This window comes from Prionailurus bengalensis, chromosome D2 (genome assembly GCF_016509475.1).
Source record: "Prionailurus bengalensis isolate Pbe53 chromosome D2, Fcat_Pben_1.1_paternal_pri, whole genome shotgun sequence".
NCBI classification, from domain to species: domain Eukaryota; kingdom Metazoa; phylum Chordata; class Mammalia; order Carnivora; family Felidae; genus Prionailurus; species Prionailurus bengalensis.
Window position 1 is genome coordinate 56,380,005 of NC_057351.1, and position 19,549 is coordinate 56,399,553.

Below are 19,549 nucleotides of genomic sequence, written 5' to 3' on the forward strand. Positions count from 1 at the left end.
TGTAAGTTTCGTAAGTCATCGGAAGTTAACGTTACCAGCTTAGTCTTTAGTTAACAGTACATTCTGAGGGACTCTGGCAAACTCAGAAGTATTGAATACAGACTGTTGGGACTGTGTATCTCCCTATTTTGGAGAGAGGATGTGAGAACTTCCAAGAAAGAGAGCTGTATCTCATTCGGTGGAAACAAGGAGTTGTTTCATTGTAGTATGGAAGTCCGAATGTATGTAAAAGTTTGCGTACGGAAGATGCGTCTCCAAAGAGGTAGACTGTGCCAGTTATCTCTGGGATAACGGAGCAAAGGCCTGGAAATATTTCTTTTTCCAGCTGGCACACTGCTCAGCTTTGTCAGTAGAGGGAGCTGGCAAGACACCGTAGGAGGAAGAGTTTCTCTCCTTGGTTCTGGTGTGTCCTGTCCCTGAGCTCCTGCAGCCTTCGAGGCTTCTCCAGGGCCGGCTCCTGGAGTGCACGTGATTTTTCAGGCACCAGGTCCTGCCGTGTGGGCTCCCGCAGTGGGGGCTCCCTCAATGTGCGCGCCTCGTTCAGTGCCTGCAACACACAGTGGCTACTAGCTGCCCTGAGCCACCTGAGTGGCTTTGCAATAACTTTTGAGGTCGCTCCCTGTGAATGATTGCTCCCAGCACCCCACCTTGCTAATTTCTGGCAAGTTCTACAAGTGCGGCACGTCAGTGAGACTTCTTTGCCAGCCACTGAGCCACAGCTACTACGTCCTTTCTAAGGAGATCTGAATCTTGGCCTCGGTGGGAGGGAGGGGGAAGAAACCTCTTCTTAAGGGTCCATCTCAGCTCTAGGGGTAGGGGGTGTTCCTTATATCATCTTTTCCTGTGTTCTTTAGAGTTATCTTTAACTTCTTGTGAGCCAATGCCTCAGCACTCCATTATAGTAAATAATTCCTTGCATTGAGGTTTCCTTATTCAAAAGACGTGTGGTTTCCGTCTCATGATTGGACTTCGGCTGATCCAGTGGACAATGGCGAGACTGGTAGGTTGGCAAGGATAAAGAACCTCAAGTGGAAAAAAAAAAAAAAAGCCTCAAGTGACAGCAGGCTTCTGTCTTACAATCTAGTGATGCACTGGGAACCAGTGAGCTGGGTGTCCAAGTTCGTTCAGAAAACAATATCGAAAATAAAACTAACACATGTGAGCGCTAAGCTCTTTACGTCTCATGGAATCCACACAACAGCCCAGTGAAATCATGCTGTTAATCTCGTAAAACCCGTGAAGAAGCTGAGGTTGAGAGATTTGCAAGATGTCAACGTGCCCTCCGGGTACCACAACTGCTTAACAAATCACCCCAACACTGAGGGGTGTAAAATGACTATTTTATTATGCTCATGGATTCTGTGGGTCAGGATATTTTAAAATGTACTCAAGCTCAGGGCTCCCGGGTGGCTCAGTTGGTTAACTCTTGGTTAACTCTCGGTTGACTCTTGATTTTGGCTCAGGTCGTGATCTCGCGGTTCATGAATTGGAGCCCCACGTCAGGCTCTGTGTTGACAGTGTGGAGCCTGCTTGGGATTCTCTCTCTCTCTCCCCCTCTCTCTGCCCCTTACCTGCTCTCACCTTCTCTCTCAAAATAAATAAGTAAACTTAAAAAAAAATGTACTCGGGATTTTGGTTTTGTTTAGGAATAGTGAGGCCAACAGATCAGGAGATGGCTGCCAGTGAAAAGACAGTTTGTTACTCACAGTTCCCCAGAGGAAGGGACAGGCCATGCCACGTGGGGCCACATGACGAAGCACCAGGGTCATTCAGGAGGCAGAAGGAGCAAGAGAAAAGCATGGACATGAACTCTTACTGTAGTTTTTATGGGAAGAAATGGTTGCAGCAAAGTAAGCAGGCTAGGCAGGTTTAGGATAGTTTGAATAATTCCAGCAGGCACGGGGCTTAGGGACTGTCTCCAATTGTCTGATACCTTCCCCTGGGATGATTAGGGCAGAGGAATGTTGCCTCCTGGAGTGTAAGAACCAAAATAGAGGAGGTGGTTTGGAGTATGGGCTCAGGATTGGTTGGTTTGCATGTCAGAGGCATGCTCAGCGTCACATGATCTGCTATCTTTAGGAATTAGCAAAATCTGGGAGGGAGAGTCCCTCCCTGGCTCTGCAAGGTCCCGAGATGTCAAAACATCATAACACACAGAAAATAAAAAGCACGAATGATACACAGGAATTCAGAGAGTGCACGGAGGAAGCGGCTTGTCTCTACTCTACAATGTCAGGACATCCGCTGGAAGTCTTGAATGCTGACGTTGCCTTGACAGCCGGGGGTTGGAATCATTTGAAAGCTCATTTCTCATGTCTGGTGCCCAGGCTGGGGGAACTTGAAGGCCAGAACTTCTGACTGGAGTGCTTCAGTGGCTTGTCAATGTGACCTAGAACATGGGCTTCTTCCATGGTGGCTCAGGGCTACAAATATGAGTTCTCGTGAATCAGGCAGGAGAGGCTTTGTCTTTTGAACAGAACTTAAAAGTCATACAGTGTGGTTTCTATCATCCTCTTAGTTATAACCGAGTCACAAGCTTACCCAGATTCAGGGGAAGAAGCATAGACCCAACCTCTTGATGGAAGAGGAATCAAAGAATTTGGAGCCATTTTGTTTTTATTTTTATTTTTATTTTTTTTTTTTCAACGTTTATTTATTTTTGGGACAGAGAGAGACAGAGCATGAACGGGGGAGGGGCAGAGAGAGAGGGAGACACAGAATCAGAAACAGGCTCCAGGCTCTGAGCCATCAGCCCAGAGCCCGATGCGGGGCTCGAACTCACGGACCGCGAGATCGTGACCTGGCTGAAGTCGGACGCTTAACCGACTGCGCCACCCAGGCGCCCCGGAGCCATTTTGTTTTTAAACCTCCGCGGAGTGGAACTAGGAGTCAGACCCGAACAGTTAGGATCCGAACCCTGCTTGCTTCATTAAGGTGCCATCATAAGAAACAGAAATCTGTTTGTTATCTCAGGTAAAGAAGTGGGGAAGGAGGCTACTGTAAAGCAACAGTGAGCGCACAGAAATGAAGTCTCGCTGAACAACCTGGAGTAAGTCATAGGCAGCTGTTCTTCCTCATCATCTTTCGTCTCTGCAGAGCTGCCTGTGATGGTTACTTTTTTTTTTTAATGTTTATTTATTTATTATTTATCTTTGAGAGAGAGTGTGTGCCAGCTGGGCAGTGACAAAGAGAGAGGGAGACAGAGAATCTAAAGCAGGCTCTGCGCTATCAGTTCATGAGGCTTAACCTACAGAACCACCCAGGCACCCCGCTGTACTGGTTAATTCTATGTGTCAATTTGACTGGGCCACAGGGTACCCAGATATCTGGTCAAACATTATTCTGGGTGTGTCTGTGAGGGTGTTTTTGGATGATGTTTTTGGATGAGATTAACATCTGAATTGGTAGACTGAGTAAAGCAGATTGCCCTCTCTAACGTGGGTGGGCCTTGTCCAATCAGTTGAAGGCCTGAATAGAATAAAAGGGCTGACCCTCTCACAAGTAAGAAGGACTTTCTCCTGGGGCATTTGGCTGGCTCAGTCGGAAGACTGTGCAACTCTTGATCTCAGGATTGTGAGTTCGAGCCCCGTGTTGGCTGTAGAAATTACTTAAATAAATATAACACTTAAAAAAAACCAAAGAACGGGGTGCCTGGGTGGCACAGTTGGTTAAGTGTCTGACTCTCGAGCTCGGCTCAGGTCATGATCTCACAGTTTGTGAGTTTGATCCCCGTGTTGGGCTCAACGCTGATGGCACAGAACCTGCTTGGGATTCTGTCTCTCCCTCTCTCTGCCCTTCCCCAGCTTGTGCTCTCTATCTCTCTCTCAAAATAAACTTAAAAACTTTAAAAAAAGAAAGAAAGAAAGAAAGAAAGAAAGAAAGAAAGAAAGACTTTCTCCTGCCTGACTGTCTGAGCTGAGACATTGTTTGCTTGTTTTTCCCACCTTTGGACTCTAACTGAAACACTGACTCTTCCTATATCTTGAGCCTGCAGCTTTTAGACTAAACTACACCATGGCTCTCCTGAGTCTCCACATTGCCAACTGCAGATCTTGGAACTTATCAGCCTCCATAACTACACCAACCAATTTCTTATAATAAATATGTATGTGTATGTATATCTATATCCATCCATCCATCCTGTTTCTGTAGACAACCCTAATACACTGCCCTTTTCTCTGCAGATCGGCTTCCTCTGCCAACTCAGAATTTCTGTTCCCCCTAAATTTGCCTCATGCACTGACTTTGGTTCCTACAGCACTAGCTCCATTTAGAAATGACCATTTGGCCAAATTCCAAAAGAAGGAATCTGATAGGTCCGGCTTGGGTCGGACGTGGAGGTGGGGAAGTAGAGGCAGAGCTTCATAGCAGAAATATACCATCTATATTTAGAGCCACCACTCCGACAGGGGCTGTGGGTACAGGCAGAAGACTGCCATGGGAGAGACAGGCAGGCCTCCTAAAGCATTTCGATGCCACTGAAGACTCTCGCTCTTCTCTTGATTCCTGAATGCCAGGACAGTAGCTATTTTGGCATCTTCCTGGTGGGTCAGGACAAGGTCCCCCTGGTCTCTAGTGGCTTCTAGTGGGTTTGATCTCTTTCAGCCACGGCAGCCGTGTCCCACCCTGCCTGTCTAGGTTAAGGGGGGTGGGCTTTCTTGGCAGTAGAGCGAAAACCAGAGTTGGAGAAAATCTCCATGATGTTCCCCATCCGTAAGAAGCCCCAGTGGTAATGGGAGTTGGAGACCAAGGGGGTAGTGGAGGAGAGACCACATTTGCTTTTGCTCTGTGGTTTCAGTGAATAATGTCTTATAAAGGGTCTTGTGAGACTGGACCTAAGGGGCAAGTTCATGGTTAAAGTAGGTTCAGGGAATCTCAGACAGATGTAGTGTTTCCAGTGGTCTAAAAATCTAAATTTAGTTCCTACCTTAATCTTTCTGCCTCTCATTTTCCTCAACTGTCAAGTGGAAATAACGAATTACCTATCCCCCATGGCTGTTGCCAGGGCCAAGGAGGAGACGCAGGTGAAACACTCAGCACAAAGCGTCATCTGATGGCAACCCTGGGCTCTAACTCAGCCTTTGGGCCTCATTCCTCTGGCTTTAAAGCTCCAGCTGTGGGTGAGGTAGAGAGTTAGGGTGATAAATCACCCCTTCCTGGAGCCCCTTTCACATGGTAGGCAAAGGTATGGAAACAGCATACACAGGCTCCCCAGGTGCAGATCTTGGGACCTGTGACAGCCACACCCACTCTCGAGGCCCCCTGCCTGGCCCCCTGCCTGCTGACCATTCTACAACAGGGATCGGTCTCTTTGTCGCCGTTCAGGGGCAGTCCTCTGATGTGTCCTCCAAGACCAAGGCTGAAGTCCGAGATATACGCACTGATTAAAAGCCCGGATTTAGTGGGGCGCCTGGGTGGCTCGGTCGGTTAAACCTCTGACCTCAGCTCAGGTTATGATCTCACGGTTCGTGGGTTCGAGATCCACATCAGACTCTATGCTGACAGCTCAGAGCCTGGAGCTGCCTCAGATTCTGTGTCTCTCTCTCTCTCTCTCTGTCCCTCCCCCAACTCCCTCTCTTTCTCAAAATAAACATTTTTCAAAAATTAAAAAAAAAAAAACACCTGGACTTGGGGATCACATATTTGAATTCCATTCTCCATTGGATGTGTGCCATTAGATAAGTCACATAAGCTCCCTGTGCCTCGGTTTCCTCATTTTATTTATTTTTTTTTAATTTTTTTTTCAATGTTTATTTATTTTTGGGACAGAGAGAGACAGAGCATGAACGGGGGAGGGGCAGAGAGAGAGGGAGACACAGGATCAGAAACAGGCTCCAGGCTCTGAGCCATCAGCCCTGAGCCTGACGCGGGGCTCGAACTCACAGACCGCAAGATCGTGACCCGGCTGAAGTCGGACGCTTAACCGACTGTGCCACCCAGGCGCCCCGATGGTGCAACATTTCTTAAAAGAATACATAAAAGAAGCAAAAATCATTGTTGCTGGATTCTTTTTTTTTAATTTTTTTAACGTTTATTTATTTTTGAGACAGAGAGAGACAGAGCATGAACAGGGGAGGGGCAGAGAGAGAGAGGGAGACACAGAATCGGAAACAGGCTCCAGGCTCCGAGCCAACAGCCCAGAGCCTGACGCGGGGCTCGAACTCACAGACCGCAAGATCGTGACCCGGCTGAAGTCGGACGCTTAACCGACTGCGCCACCCAGGTGCCCCATCGGTTTCCTCATTTTAAAAGTGGAAGTGGTTTTAATGACCCTCCGTCACAGAGCTATTGTGAGAAGTAAGCGAGACAAGTGTGGACAGCACCTGGCATGGTGCCTGGCACATGGAAGGCACTTTTCAAATGTTGGTTCTTACTATTGAGCCTCTGCCGCTTTTATCCAAGGCTGACTGGCAGGGTGGTGGTGATTGATTCAATCCATCCTGGCTCCAGGTGTCCATCCTCATAGGTGAGGCCCTTCCTTTCCTCAGGAATGCGGTCTGCTGAGGTCTGCACATCCCCACGACGGGTCCCAGTAGGAGGTCATCTTCGGCACCTCATGGGTGGCGGATTCATGGCGAAGTCTCAGGGGCATCTACCTTGGTCACTCACGGTTACTTAGTCTTAAGGACCCAGCCTTGCCAGCCAACGTTCTGGGCGGCTTCACGCAAAGATAAGCCGCAGAGGGTACCTGCGGCTCCTAGTCTGGTCCTGGCCAGCTTCTCCTGGAGCGTGAGGGCTGAGCTTTGCCAGAGTTGAATGCCCTTATCACTTCCACGCCCCCGGGGCCCCTTGCTTCCATCTGCCCAAAGGTGCCCAGAATCCAGGCTGCCTCGAAGCTCCAGCAAAGGCCAGGTACTCTGTGGGGGCTGGGATAACGAAGACAAGAGCCACCCAGATTCCTACCCAACTCCACCCAGAGGGGGCCCCATCCACCATTCCAGAGGCCCCTGTTCCTACAGCCTGGTGGGAGTTCCCTCGGGAACAGGCCTGGAGGTATGAGCCACTTGACTGACAGATGAGAGTTCACGTCCTGGGCTGGCATACAGAGCCCTTGCCCCAAGTAAACAGTGGATTGTGAGTCAGAAGACCTAAGTTCTAAATCTGGCATTCATGTCATCAATCAGCTGTGTGACCTGGGGCAGGTCACTTACCTTCCCCAGGCCTTAGTTACCCCTGCATAAAATGAGAAGCCTGGAGTAAATGGTCTTTAAGGCCTCTTCCAACCCAGGTATACAACTGTAGCCTAATGCCAGGTATAGACGTAGTAGGTGTTCAGGAGATGTTTATTTAGTAATTTAACGATAAGATTCAAGGCAAGATTCTGCAGGTCCCAGCACCCATATACTTCCTCACTATAAGTTTTGCCTCTGCTGTTAGTTAATTTGTGTCCAGTGCCAGCTCAACAGGTATTAAACCAAGGTGAGTTGAGTCTATATATGCGGTACATTTCCCGTAGCCCAGAGACTGAAGACAGGACTGACTGAACATTAAGAGCTGGTCATGGGATCTCCGGGTGGCCACGCATTCCTTCTTGTTCTGGGCTTACTGAAAGTCCTTTGCTTTGGGGCTTTGAGTATTCAGCCTCAGTACTTCCTGTTCCCCGAACAGCCTAGTCCCTGCTTTTGCTCACACCGTGCCCTCTGCCTACAGCACCTGTCAGGGTCTGGGATTTATCCCGCTTACAAGCCAATAAGCTAGCCCGCTGTTGTTTCATAAATGCTGGCAGAAGACGTGGCTCCCTGAGTCGGACACAAAGAATTTGCCACTCCTGGCACAGGGAACAGGGTGAGCATCATCAGTATGTCTCTTTCCCTTGTTCCCTAGTTTCACAGGGATGTTACACATGGGAGAGCTTTGTGTCACAGCTGCGGAGCGCTGAGCTTGGGAAACCCACCGCTGTCCCCTCCTACCGCCGCTACTTTTATCGTAAGCAATAAGCAAGCCTGCTCTCTGCCTTGGAGGGGATGTTCCCTCCTCCCTCAAAGTTGCCGGCTGCAGAACACAACACTGAGAAACGGTTGGCAAACGAATAGGCGGCCGTGGCTTTGCATCCTTTGCCGCTCGGGACCCGTGGTAGACTGCCTTGCCCAACAATGCCTAGCCCCCATCTCTGCTTGTCAAAATTCTATCCACCCTCTAAAGGCACTTCATTCTGAAAGCTTTCCCCAGCCTTCTCCCTTTTGTATTTCCTTGCATCTTCCTCCCTCTTTTCTGTCCACAGCTGTCCCTCCACTACCAGAAGAGTGCAAACACCGTGAGGGCATGAGCGGGTGCTCCTTCTTCCTACACTCCACACCCAGATCATTTGCATCCAGCAGGTGCTTAGACCATATTTGTTTTGGAGGAATCACAATCTGGCGTGCTTACGCTTTTGCAGAGTCTCCCGGACTGCCCTTGGAATGTCTTCAGGATTCCAGAGGCTAAAAATATCTTCCCAAAGCCACCACTGGCTTCCTTGTAAGGAGCTGGACTTAGCTGTGAGGCTGAAGGTTTGTGCCCACCAGGTGGCGCTCCACCCTTAAATCTCCAGATGCCTTTTTTAGAAGAGGAAGGACTCTCTTCTCTCACTCTAAATGTTTATTTGGTTAGGTCCCCTGCTCACGGAGATAGTTTGTGCGGCACAACTTCGTCATCAGCCCCGCACCCAGATTCGGCCGCCAACTGCCCGTCCTCGCTCCAGCCCTTCTCAAGACTGGTACCCTGAGAACATTGAGACTGTCCCTCCAGGAGCTGCTGAGGGATGCTGAGAGGAAAGCCCCAGAATTGGCACCAGAAGACCTAGTTTTCAGTCTTCACATTGATACTCGCTAGTTCTGTTTCTCTGAGCAAGTTACATAACTTTTCTGGATCCCTGTAATAACAGCTGAGAATAAAATACGGGAAAGTATATATAAGCACTTTGAATATGGACCTGGAGCCAGCCACGCCTGGGCTGCTCCGTCAGCTCCTTGAACATGTTCACCTCCCTTAACCCTCTGAATCCTGGGTTCCCCACCAGCAAATCAGAGTATATAGGAGCACCAGGCTGGCTCAGTTGGTATCGCATGTGACTCTTGATCTTGGGGTCAGTGAGCTCAAGCCCCACACTGGGCGTAGAGCTTACTTAAAAAAAAAAAAAGTGCCTAGAGGGGTTCCTTGGTGGCTCAGTCGGTTAAGTGTCCGACTTAACTGGACACTTAACCGGCTCAGGCCACCATCTCGTGATTCGTGATTCCAGCCCCGCGTCGGGCTCTGTGCTGACAGCTCGGAGCCTGGAGCCTGCTTCAGATTCTGTGTCTCTCTCTCTCACTGCCCCTCCCCTGCTTGCACTCTGTCTCTCTCTCTCAAAAATAAATGTTAAAATAAAATAAAAAAAAAAACTGTGCCTACAGTATAGTAGGCATTCAAATAACAATGATTGCATATATATTATGTATCCCTAGACCCTAAAATGGTGCCCAGTGTCTAACAGGTTTTGACGTCCATGGCTGAAAGGATTTCAAGATGAGGAAACTGAGGCACAAAGCAGTTAAGTACCCCCCCATCCCCCCACCCCCGGCCCAGCACGAGGGAGTGGTGGAGCAGTGATGCATAGCCAGGCAGTCTGCCTCCAGGGTTTGCACCTAAGCCTCTATACTATGTCATCTCACACAGATACGATGTTTACTTCCCCTTTTATTCACTTAAGATATGCATTCGGAGCTTTCTCAAGTCCCTGGAGGCGGGGCTGTGTTGGCAGGGAGGGGCATTAGCCCCTGAGAAGCCACATAAACTTTCTCCCACCAAAAGTGACAGGCTGCTGGGAGACAGACCGGCTCACCAAGCCAGGGGGCCAGTGGACACGTCCCATGACCAGGAGATGAGGGACTAGTTCTGGAGGTAGGGTCAGCCGGGGGACTGAAGTGTGCGTTGTCCCCAAGGTAAGAGGGCCCTCTGTTTCTTTGCGGTTCCCACAACTGAAGAGATGTGGAGGGGATCACGTTACACCAATGAGGAGGAAACCTCACACGGGAGTCTTAAGATCAGCCACGCTAATCACTTAGGTGGCGGTCCCATGCCCAAGACAGACAACTTTGTATGAGGACAGGAATAAAGAGAGGACATCAAGTTTCTGGGTCTTATTACAATTCTGGCCGGAGTACTAACTTCCAGCCAGATGGCAGGCTTTCTCCTCCCTGTAGAGTTGCCACGGGGGACCGGATTGCAGCCTGAGCAATCCACATAGAAGTGTCCCACTAAGGCCATACTTCTCAAAAAGCCCCTGAAATGAGAGAAAAGGAAGAAAAGAGAAAGTACTCACCAGGTTTGCACTGGCTCAGAGTCCAGATGAAAAGACTCGAAGCCCCCTGTTAAGGGCACCAAATGATGGGTTTTTGGGGTGATGATGGGGGTCTGTAGCCTATGGCCAAGAAAGAATTATTTTGTTTAAAATTTTTTTCATGTTTATTATTTTTGAGAGAGAGAGAGAGAGAGAGAGAGAGAATGAGCAAGGGAGAGGCAGAGAGAAAGAGAGACACAGAATCTGAAGCAGGCTCCAGGCTCTGAGCTGTCAGCACAGAGCCCGACACGGAGCCCGAACTCACAAACCCCGATATCATGACCTGAGCCCCAGTCGGATGCTTAGCCGACCCAGCCACCCAGGCGCCCCAAGAAAGAATTCTTGAAGACATCTTTGGTGCAAAAAAAGGTGATTTCATTAAAGCACAGGGACAGGACCTGTGGGCAGGAAGAGCTGCACTGGGGTTGTGATGGGTAACTGATTACACACTCTCAGGTTGGGAGGGGGGCAGGGACAGCGTAAATCTCTAAGGAATGTTGGAAGCAGGATTTCCAGGACCTCGAGGGGCTAGCTGTTGTTAGGGAAACACCATTTATTACTGTTTAGTAAAACCTCAGTCATGACAGCCTTCAGACGTATATCGGGGTCATAATCATAATACTACGATTGCCAGCACATACCTTGGCAGAGTTGAGATAAAGGAAGTTTCCAAAGGAATTTTTATATGTTAAAGAAGACTTACAGGATCCTGGAGGTTGGGATAATGTTAGGCCAAGATTGCCCTTTGCCCCTAGCAAAGCGTCACCATCAAGGCAGCTGAGCTCCTACAGGAGGGTCACTCTGCCTGTTTCAAGGACTTACCAATGGGCTGTCGACAGTAAGGGAATTTTTCATTTGCCTTTGTTTCCCACATCACTTAAGTGGGAAGCACTTCAACCCCCTTACATCTTGATGAGGGTGATATTAGGGCTCCAGGAAACGGACGCTACAGGTCTGGAGATAAGGCTACGGATAAGATTAGCTTTTTCTTGCAGTTTACTAAGTTTTCCGTAAACTGAAGGAGACTCCTGTCCTGCATGACCGTGACCTCTGTCCGTCAGCCATTTGCTCTCTTTCCTTTCCCCTGTTCTTGGGCAGCCAGGAGTGTCCAAGGAATACCACGCACATCCCACCTGGCGGGGGGCGGGGTGGGGGCTGTTTTAGCCTGTACTTTGCCCTCAGCTTGCCCCACACTCCCTCATCGCTACCACTCAGTCATCCGTTCTGCTGACATTTACTGAGCCTCCTACATGCCAGGCAAAGGCAGACAGAGGTGACAGCCAACAGTTGCAACGTACCAGACTCGAAGTACTGCAGAACTAATGGATGCACCCAGTGAGGGCCTGACGAGCCGGGAACCAACAGTGTGGGAGGCTGGACCAAAGGGAGGAAGGATAAGTAGGAGTTTGCCAGCCAAGTGCGGGCCTGGGGATGAAGGGCATTCTGAGCTTATTCGGGTGAACTTAAGAGGTTTGGTGGGGTTGGCATGCTGGGTGGGAGCGTGGGTAAGAGAAGAAAGTGGAAAACAAGGAAAGTGAAAGTCAGTTGGAGCCGTTTTGTGAAATCTGCCCCCAGAAGAGATAGAACTCTATCCTGTGGTCAGTGGAGGAAGCTGGGCAACAACGGGACTGTGCTTTAGAAAGATGTCACACAGTGCACAAAGGTTGGATGGGATGGAGAGAGAAGAGAGACCAGCTGCAATTACCAGCTTCTTGTCTTAGCCCCTCTAGCTCTCATTTCTCCTCCTCGGTAAAACCAGGAAAATAATCGTGTGTATCTCTGAGGCTGTCTTGACGCTTAAATGGGCGTACAGGTAAAGGACGGTGTGAAGCATCATCAGCTTCCACCACCGGCCGTTTTGCCTAGCAGTTAAGCACACGGGCCTTGCTGTCTCTTACCCCAGGGTCCGTGTCCCGGCCATGTTGGGTAGCACATTTTTAATCTGGGCAACCCTGGACGGCAAGGAGGTTTGGAAAAAGTCGGATGGACCGACAGGACTTGGTTTTGTGGTGTGTGGGAGGGGCAGTGGGGCCTCTGGTGGGTGCCGGTCCCTTTCTCTGATGTCTGAGAGCCCAGGAGAAGTCCGAGGTGGACCCTGGTAGCATATTCCAGACGTCCACGTGAGAATGGATGTCAGCTCAACACCAGCACTGCTCTCCTCCAGCGCCAGGAAAAGACCAGGGGGCCCGGGTGGGCGCTAGGGCAAGAGAAAGTAGAAAGAAAGGGGCCCAGCGAGAGGCTGAGAGAACGCTCCAGAAGACAGTTTTCCCCCCCGAAGCTGGACCGGAGCAGGGGAGGCCGGGCAGGCAGGGCGGCCCCAGATGTGCCAAACTTGGCCGGGGCTGCCAGAGCGGAAGGCCCGCGGTCGGCTGGGGGGTGCGAGTGCCCTCCGCCGCGCCCCGGGGAGGAAGGAATCCGAGCTGGGAGTCTGGCGCCGGCAGAAAAGGGGGGCCGGGGTGGTGAGCGAGGCCCAAAAAGAGGTGGCTGGAAGCCTGGAGGAGCGAGCGGGGGTGGAGACGGGGAGGGGAAGGGGAAGGGCGGGTAGGAGGGGTGGAGAGAGGGAGACAGAAAGAGAGGAGGACTGTGGGGAGGAGAGAGGGGAGGAAGGGTGGGGAGAAGGCGAGAGGAAGCGCCGGGAGGTCTCGGAAGGACGCGCGGAGGCCGCCGCGGGCGCAGCGGGCACGTCGGCCGGGCCGCCCCCGCGAGCCGGGCGCCGCCATTCCGCTGCTCGGGGCGCCGCCGCCGCCGCCACCGCGCCGGGGGGCCATGCTCCCGCCGCCCCCGCGCCAGCCGCCGCCCCAGGCGCGCGCGGTCCGCGGGGCGGTGCGCCTGCAGCGGGCCTTCCTGCGCGGCCCGCTAGGCGTGCTGCGGCTGCTCCAGCTGCTGGCCGGCGCCGCCTTCTGGATCACCATCGCCACGAGCCGGTACCAGGGCCCCGTGCACTTCGCGCTCTTCGTGTCGGTGCTCTTCTGGCTGCTGACCCTGGGCCTCTACTTCCTCACGCTGCTGGGCAAGCACGAGCTGGTGCCCGTGCTGGGCTCGCGCTGGCTCGTGGTCAACGTGGCGCACGACCTGCTGGCGGCCGCGCTCTACGGCGCCGCGACGGGCATCATGATCTCCCAGACGCAGAGCCACAGCTACTGCAACCTCAAGGATTACCAGATGGCCTGCGCCTACCACGCCTTCCTGGCGGCCGCCGTCTGCGGCGGCCTCTGCCTCGGCCTCTACCTGCTCTCGGCGCTCTACGGCTGCTGCCGCCGCTACCAGGGGGAGCAGGAGGTGGCGTGAGCCGCCGCGCCGCGGGGCGGGGACCCTCCCGACACCGACGCCCCCGTCCTTCCTGCCGCCGCCGCCCCGCGCCCGTGCGCCCCGGCACCCACCCGTTGCCCCGCGCTCCCGCCGCCGCCCGCGCCCAGGCGCCCTGGCCCTCAGTTCCCGCCCGACGGCAGCGCCGCCGCCCACGCCGTTCGTTTCCAGGGACCCGGGCAAGGCCACGTCCGAGGAGGTGGCCCCCACGCTCAGCCTGGCCGCCCGAAGCGAAACCTCGCGCTTCCTCGTTCCCTTCCCCGCCGAGAGCGAGACGTGTACAGGCGCCGCGTAGATCCGGGGGAGGCTCCCAATTGGAACGAGCGTTTGGCTGCGCCACTGCCCCCTCCTTCCCCACCCCGCGGTCGGAAGAGCACCCCCGTTCCCTGGCCCCTCTTCCAGCCTCGAGTGCCGTGAAGGGCAGGCTCGCAGCCGCGGGCGGAGCTGGGGACAGGCCTCCACGGGTCCTGGGACGAGCGAAGAGTTTTCGTTTTCGTTTGGGATTGTGTGAGCATCCAGCGCAGTCTGTGCTGTGACGTTGGGGTGGGGCCTGTCTGCAGAGGTGAGGATGGATTGGAAAGGCCCGCGGGCTGCACCTTTGCACCTTTGGAGTCTTCTCTCCCTCTGCCTGCTCAGCCTTTGTCCTCGCGGTTCTTGGAGGCCAGGCCCAAATGCACACGACTTTCCCAGGCCTCACCTTACCAGCCTTCCTCTCAGGGGCTTCTACTCCCCCCCCCCCCCCCAGTTTCTTTTTGCCTTAGGGATCCCACAGGACCGTAAGGAATGTCAGGGTGAGCCTCACCCCTTGCTCTTGGGAAAGCCGGAATAAGATTGGAACCCAGTTGCGGACTCCCATTAGAACCCTGTTTCCAGACTCCCAGTCCAGCAGTTTACATTAGAGCAGTGGGTGTTCCCAGGAGCCCTGGCTCAGGAGCTATCCTCTAAAAGGGGGCTTCACTGCCAAATGGGTTTCTCAAAGGTGCTATCTCCTCTTGGAGATTCACGAGGCTCGTTAGCATAGGTTCTGAGAAGTCCGGCTGTAAAAGAAGCCCAAGTAATTTAGTTTACAGTGTTAACTGCCTCTGGACCTGGACCAATTAGTTTTTGCCGCCTAAGGCTTCCAAGCATCCCTGTGCGGGCCTGGCTGTCATTCATTCCTAAGGGATACAACCCACTGGCTACAGTATGATTGAAGATCTGGGGTGCTCCTTTTATTTACCAGGGAATTTCTGTAGCTGAGGGAGGGCCTGACCCAGTGAGGGAGAAGATGGCTGTCCCTGCCAGGCCCCTGAGAGACCTGGGAACTGGTGGATCTGAACATTCCTCTACATTGTTTGCAAAATGAAGCCAAAGTCATCCAGGTGGTTTCCAAGTCAATTGGAGCATTACCTGTAAGAGATGCTGGCATTGACTGTGACCAACTGGCGGGAGTGGGGCACAGTCACCAAAGAGAAGAAAACTCCCAAGCTGGGGTGAACAGCTGGCCCAGCCTCCGTAAGGTAAGGTGCTTCTTGATTTTTCTGGAGGGGTGATAGGCCTTGGAATGAAACACACAGAGCTCCCTTTTCTGAAAGTTAAGAGGTTTTTATTCAGAACAAGTTGGGCAGGTGGCTACAGTGTCCTAAGAGTGGTGCTAATTTAGCCTTTATGCTAAATCCTTCAAAGATCTGCTCTTTGAAAAAGTTCAGCCACGTCTGGATTAGAAACTAGAATAGGGATGGCCAGAGTGTGTTTGTGTGAGTGTGTTTTTAAAGCCTAGGCAGAGGGGCGCCTGGGTGGCGCAGTCGGTTAAGCGTCCGACTTCAGCCAGGTCACGATCTCGCGGTCCGTGAGTTCGAGCCCCGCGTCAGGCTCTGGGCTGATGGCTCAGAGCCTGGAGCCTGTTTCTGATTCTGTGTCTCCCTCTCTCTCTGCCCCTCCCCTGTTCATGCTCTGTCTCTCTCTGTCCCAAAAATAAATAAACGTTGAAAAAAAAAATTAAAAAAAAATAAAGCCTAGGCAGAGAGGTGTGAGGCTTTGCTGTTGCATTTGTGAAGATCTGGATGGGAGTGTGGAGGGTCACGGCATCTATCCAGGGCTCCTTTGTGCCTGGCACTGCCTGAGGCACGTGCCATGTGTTTTGTTCTCTGAACAACCATACTGAGGTGAGTTCTGGTGCTCCCATGTTGCCTAGGAGGGAGGTGAGGCACAGAGAGGTTAAGTATCTTGCCCAGAGTCTCCCAGTTGTGACTGGGGAGCTCGGATCTGGACTCTGGCAGTTTGGTCTCTTCAGGACCGGGCTGGACTGTGTACAGTAGGGAGTCAATACGTGTTAGATGCTGTTAATGTGGTTACTTTAAAAAAAGTTGGGGTGAAGTATAAATATACATAGCATAAAATTGACCATTCAACCATTTTAAAGGGTACAATTGGGAGGCATTAAGCATTTTCACATTGTTGTGCAGCTGTCACCCACCATCCATCTTTAGAACGGTTTTCATCTTGCAAAACTGAAACTCTGTCCCCGTGAAAATTGTGGTTATTTTTGTGGTTGTTGTTGTTACTGTTATCTTCTGCCCTTCGGGAAATCCTGGAACACCGAGCCCTTCGCTGTCTCATTTAGGCTGGAGTCCTGCTGCCTTACTCCGGGAGGGGCACCGGTTCCTTCAGCTCGCACCACTGGTGCCAGCCAGAGCCTGGGGCTGGGCTTTGCCGGGGTACTTGGAGGTGCGTGGGACGCCCAGTGACTTCGGTTCTTCTGTTGCAGGTTTCCACGTTGCTGAGGCCGTGGAGGTTCCCGTAGCCGGTCATGCGGTCATGCGACCTCTCCCCCCCGGGCTTGCTTCCCTGGGCAGGGGGGCGCCTTTCTGGCCTGGGCCAGCAGAGGGCTGCGGAGTGGGGAGAGCCAACGACGACCTCTGCCCAGCAGCTTTCCGCCAACACTATCCAGTGGGAGATCCGGGATGAGTGAAGATTCGTTTTACTGTAACACAAGAGAAATCCTGATTCTCCTTGTGCTGACTTACTTGGGCACGAGATTCCAGACACCTGGAACTGAGCCGTGCACCTCTGTGCTCTAAACAGTGGGTTTTGGCTCCAGCTTTTTTTTTTTTTCTCTTTTTTCAGATCACCATTTAAGCTGCGTATTCAGCTCAGAACCAGCCCCCCGAGGATCTCTTCTTAGCCCCCCTGCTCACGGTGCTCTGTCTGTGGCCAGGCGACCTTACTCAGGAGTAGACATCTCCTTGGCCTTCCTTCATGCTACCTTATCCATCCAGATGTGCCTGAAACATTCCAGAGCTCACTGGCTCTTCTAGATGTGCCTTCCTGCTTGGCCTCCAGCTGCCTCTCGAGATGTGAGAAGGACCTGTAAAACGGCCCCCTCCCCCACCCCCACCCCCTCCTTACCCTTGAGACCCTGTACGGTGGAAAGGGCTACCTGACCTGGCCCAGAATTTTTGAATACTGGAGGCAATCTCATTGGCCTCCCTCATTAGACTCCAGGATTCAGTCCAGCCCGAGACCACTGTGGGCTCCTACCAGTCCAAAAGTCTAGGACCGCTTGCGGACCCAGGAAAGGAATTTTCTAGTGTTCTACAAAGGCCAATAGAGAGGGTGGGAGTGGGTGGGGTGAGGGCCGGTGGCGAGAGGGGACCAATGTGCCTCATTTAATAGTTTAGTTGTGATGACTAATTTGCTTTTCTGAATAAAGTTTGGTTTGTCTGATCTTGGTGTACGTGTCTTCCCTCCTGGCCTCCTGCAGTAACTCCGTGTACTGGGTGCTCCCGGCCTCCCTCCATCTTCTCATTATGCCGCACTGTCCTTTTGTCTGCCTCCCCAGCTTCCGATTTCCTTCTGGGAGGAAAAGAAACATGAGTTCATGGCTTTTCAGCACACTTAGGGCAGGACACAGGGACCAAAGGGAAGAAAACTGCCTGTGTCTGCCCCTGACAAAAGCTGGTGGGAATTCCAGAGGCTCCTATCCTGGCTCTCAATGGTCCCTCTGTTGTCGGAAGCTCCACTGCCCAACTGGCAGGCACAGAATGACTGTGGTTATGGAGCCACAGAGTCCTGTTCTTATCCGACTCCGGTATTTTGCAGAAAGGGGAATGAACCCCAGGGTGGAGTGGCAGCTTGCCTCATGTCACAGAGCTGAGCGGGGTCTCTCGGGCTCAGGCTCCGGTGCTCTGGCATTGCCTCCTGGACACACCCTACCTGCTTTCCTCTGGGTTCCAGCCACGCCCCGGTGAAGAGATGTTTTGGAAAGGGCAGGAAAGAGGAGTTAGCAGGCTTCCTTGCCAGCTGCTCCTTCCTGTGCCCTGAACCTGAAGTCTGCAGCCAGAACATAGTATAATACTGGCAGATTGCAAAACTCACTTAGAACAGCTCCAGGCAGGGATCTGACGCTGGGTGTGTTCACACACCCTTCATGGTTTGGATTTCCAGGGTTGAGCTGAGCATCCGACTTTGGCGCAGGTCATACGGTTCATGGGTTCGAGCCACGCGTTGGGCTCTGTGCCGACAGCTCAGAGCCTGGAGCCTGCTTCAGATTCTGTGTCTTGCTCTCTAGGCTCCTCCCCTGCTCATGCCCTGTCTCTCTCTCAAAAATAAAGAAGCTGTAAAAAAACAAAAAAATTATGCTTCTCCTTGCGTGACCTTGTTTGGTCTAGTCAACAGTCTTAATGGTTGGCATTGTCAACCCCAGTTAATGGGGAAATAGAGCCTCAGAAGAAGGGCCTTATCCATGGTCACACAGCTGACAGCGGTAGGACTGGGACTGGGAGGTAGATGTTCTCTCACTACCCTTGGCAGCTGGTAAGTCCTTTTTGTCCTCTGGCATCTCTGAAGTTTAGGTGGAGTTTGGTTTTCACTCTTGGAGACCAGGTGTTCAGGAATGGTCTAACCTGACATTTCCTGCTCATGGGGGGGGGGGGGGGGGAGGGCACTTTGAAATAAGACACTGCTCTTCAGGGACATAATTGAGCCCATTTGAGTCTGGGGAACCCGAGGGATTTGCTCATTTATGTCTATTACTTTTCCTGTTTTTCTAAGGATGGGGGTGGGGTGGTCAGTGGTGAAAAAGGAAAGCTAATAAACCTACATTTTCAGGGATAAAAGGGAAGAGCAGGGGTGTGAGAGAGAAAGGTCTGGTTAGCACCATTGATTTACATTTTTATTGTTTTATTTGTTACAGTAGTTACTTGTAAAATAAAGTACCAATATATACCCATTAAAAAAATTAAACTATACAGAAGGATACAAAGTAAAAAGAGAAGCCATTCAATCATCCTAATCTCAAACCCTAGAGATAAACCATTGCTAACTATTAATTCCCCTTCTTTAATTTTTATAACTAATGAAACTTCTATGGATCTGTGTGCATACACGCGTATACATATATACATTAGACTCTTCTACAACTTGCTCTTTAAAATTAATGATAATATAATTCTAACCCTTTCTAAATGCCCATGCAAATAGTCAGGGACTGCCAAGAATTTTTTTGTACTTTCTGGAATCTTTGTAAATTTCTCACATTGGTTAACTTTGTCACTCCCTTGGCTGCTTCCTGTAGAGATCTTAGTAAAACCCTTAAAAGGGGGTGGATCCTCTTTTACAGATGAGTGAATGGAGGCTTAGGAGGGGATGGGACTCTCCAGGTCTGTGCTCTCTGTACCTCAACAGGGCCAAGAGTAGCAAGGAGCGGAAGGACCACCGGGGTGGCTACATTCCACTTCATAGCCAGTCTTGGGGGAGAGGAACACCAGGGACCAGGGGGAGGGGACAGCTGAAAAGAAGTGGGGAGGGCCTGAGGCTCTCTGGGCCCTGTAAGGCAAGGGAGAGGTATGTTGGGGAGGTGGCCAGAACCCAGAGGAGGGCACCTGGCAGAGCCAGCAGGAAGGTGTGGAACACCCACACGAAATCCCGGTTAGGTTCCTCATCTAGGTTCCATTTTGCTGCCCCGTC

General features: G+C 51.9%; 1 protein-coding gene and 2 long non-coding RNA genes across 6 annotated transcripts; 2 read left to right on the forward strand and 1 right to left on the reverse strand.

Moving 5' to 3' along the window:
* The first annotated feature begins 6,177 nt into the window (after positions 1–6,177).
* On the forward strand, positions 6,178–8,705 carry LOC122493102. Its single transcript, XR_006299821.1, has 3 exons — positions 6,178–7,419; positions 7,825–8,489; positions 8,590–8,705. It is a non-coding gene; the product is annotated as an uncharacterized LOC122493102 (long non-coding RNA).
* A 931-nt stretch (positions 8,706–9,636) lies between these two features.
* On the reverse strand, positions 9,637–12,909 carry LOC122493101. Its single transcript, XR_006299820.1, has 2 exons — positions 12,196–12,909; positions 9,637–10,378 (listed from the first exon to the last, which is right to left on the reverse strand). It is a non-coding gene; the product is annotated as an uncharacterized LOC122493101 (long non-coding RNA).
* A 31-nt stretch (positions 12,910–12,940) lies between these two features.
* Positions 12,941–17,308, forward strand: MARVELD1 (MARVEL domain containing 1). Of its 4 annotated transcripts, XM_043597176.1 has the most exons (3): positions 12,986–15,102; positions 16,350–16,567; positions 16,709–17,308. In XM_043597176.1, exon 1 carries the CDS (start codon positions 13,064–13,066, stop codon positions 13,583–13,585), a length of 522 nt encoding a protein of 173 aa, XP_043453111.1. In that variant the 5' UTR covers positions 12,986–13,063; the 3' UTR covers positions 13,586–15,102; positions 16,350–16,567; positions 16,709–17,308. The 4 variants fall into 4 exon arrangements, with proteins under 4 accessions (XP_043453110.1, XP_043453112.1, XP_043453111.1 ...); XM_043597175.1 differs by having other exon boundaries at positions 12,941–15,102; positions 16,350–17,308; XM_043597177.1 differs by lacking the exon at positions 16,350–16,567 and having other exon boundaries at positions 12,941–15,102.
* Positions 17,309–19,549: the final 2,241 nt, after the last annotated feature.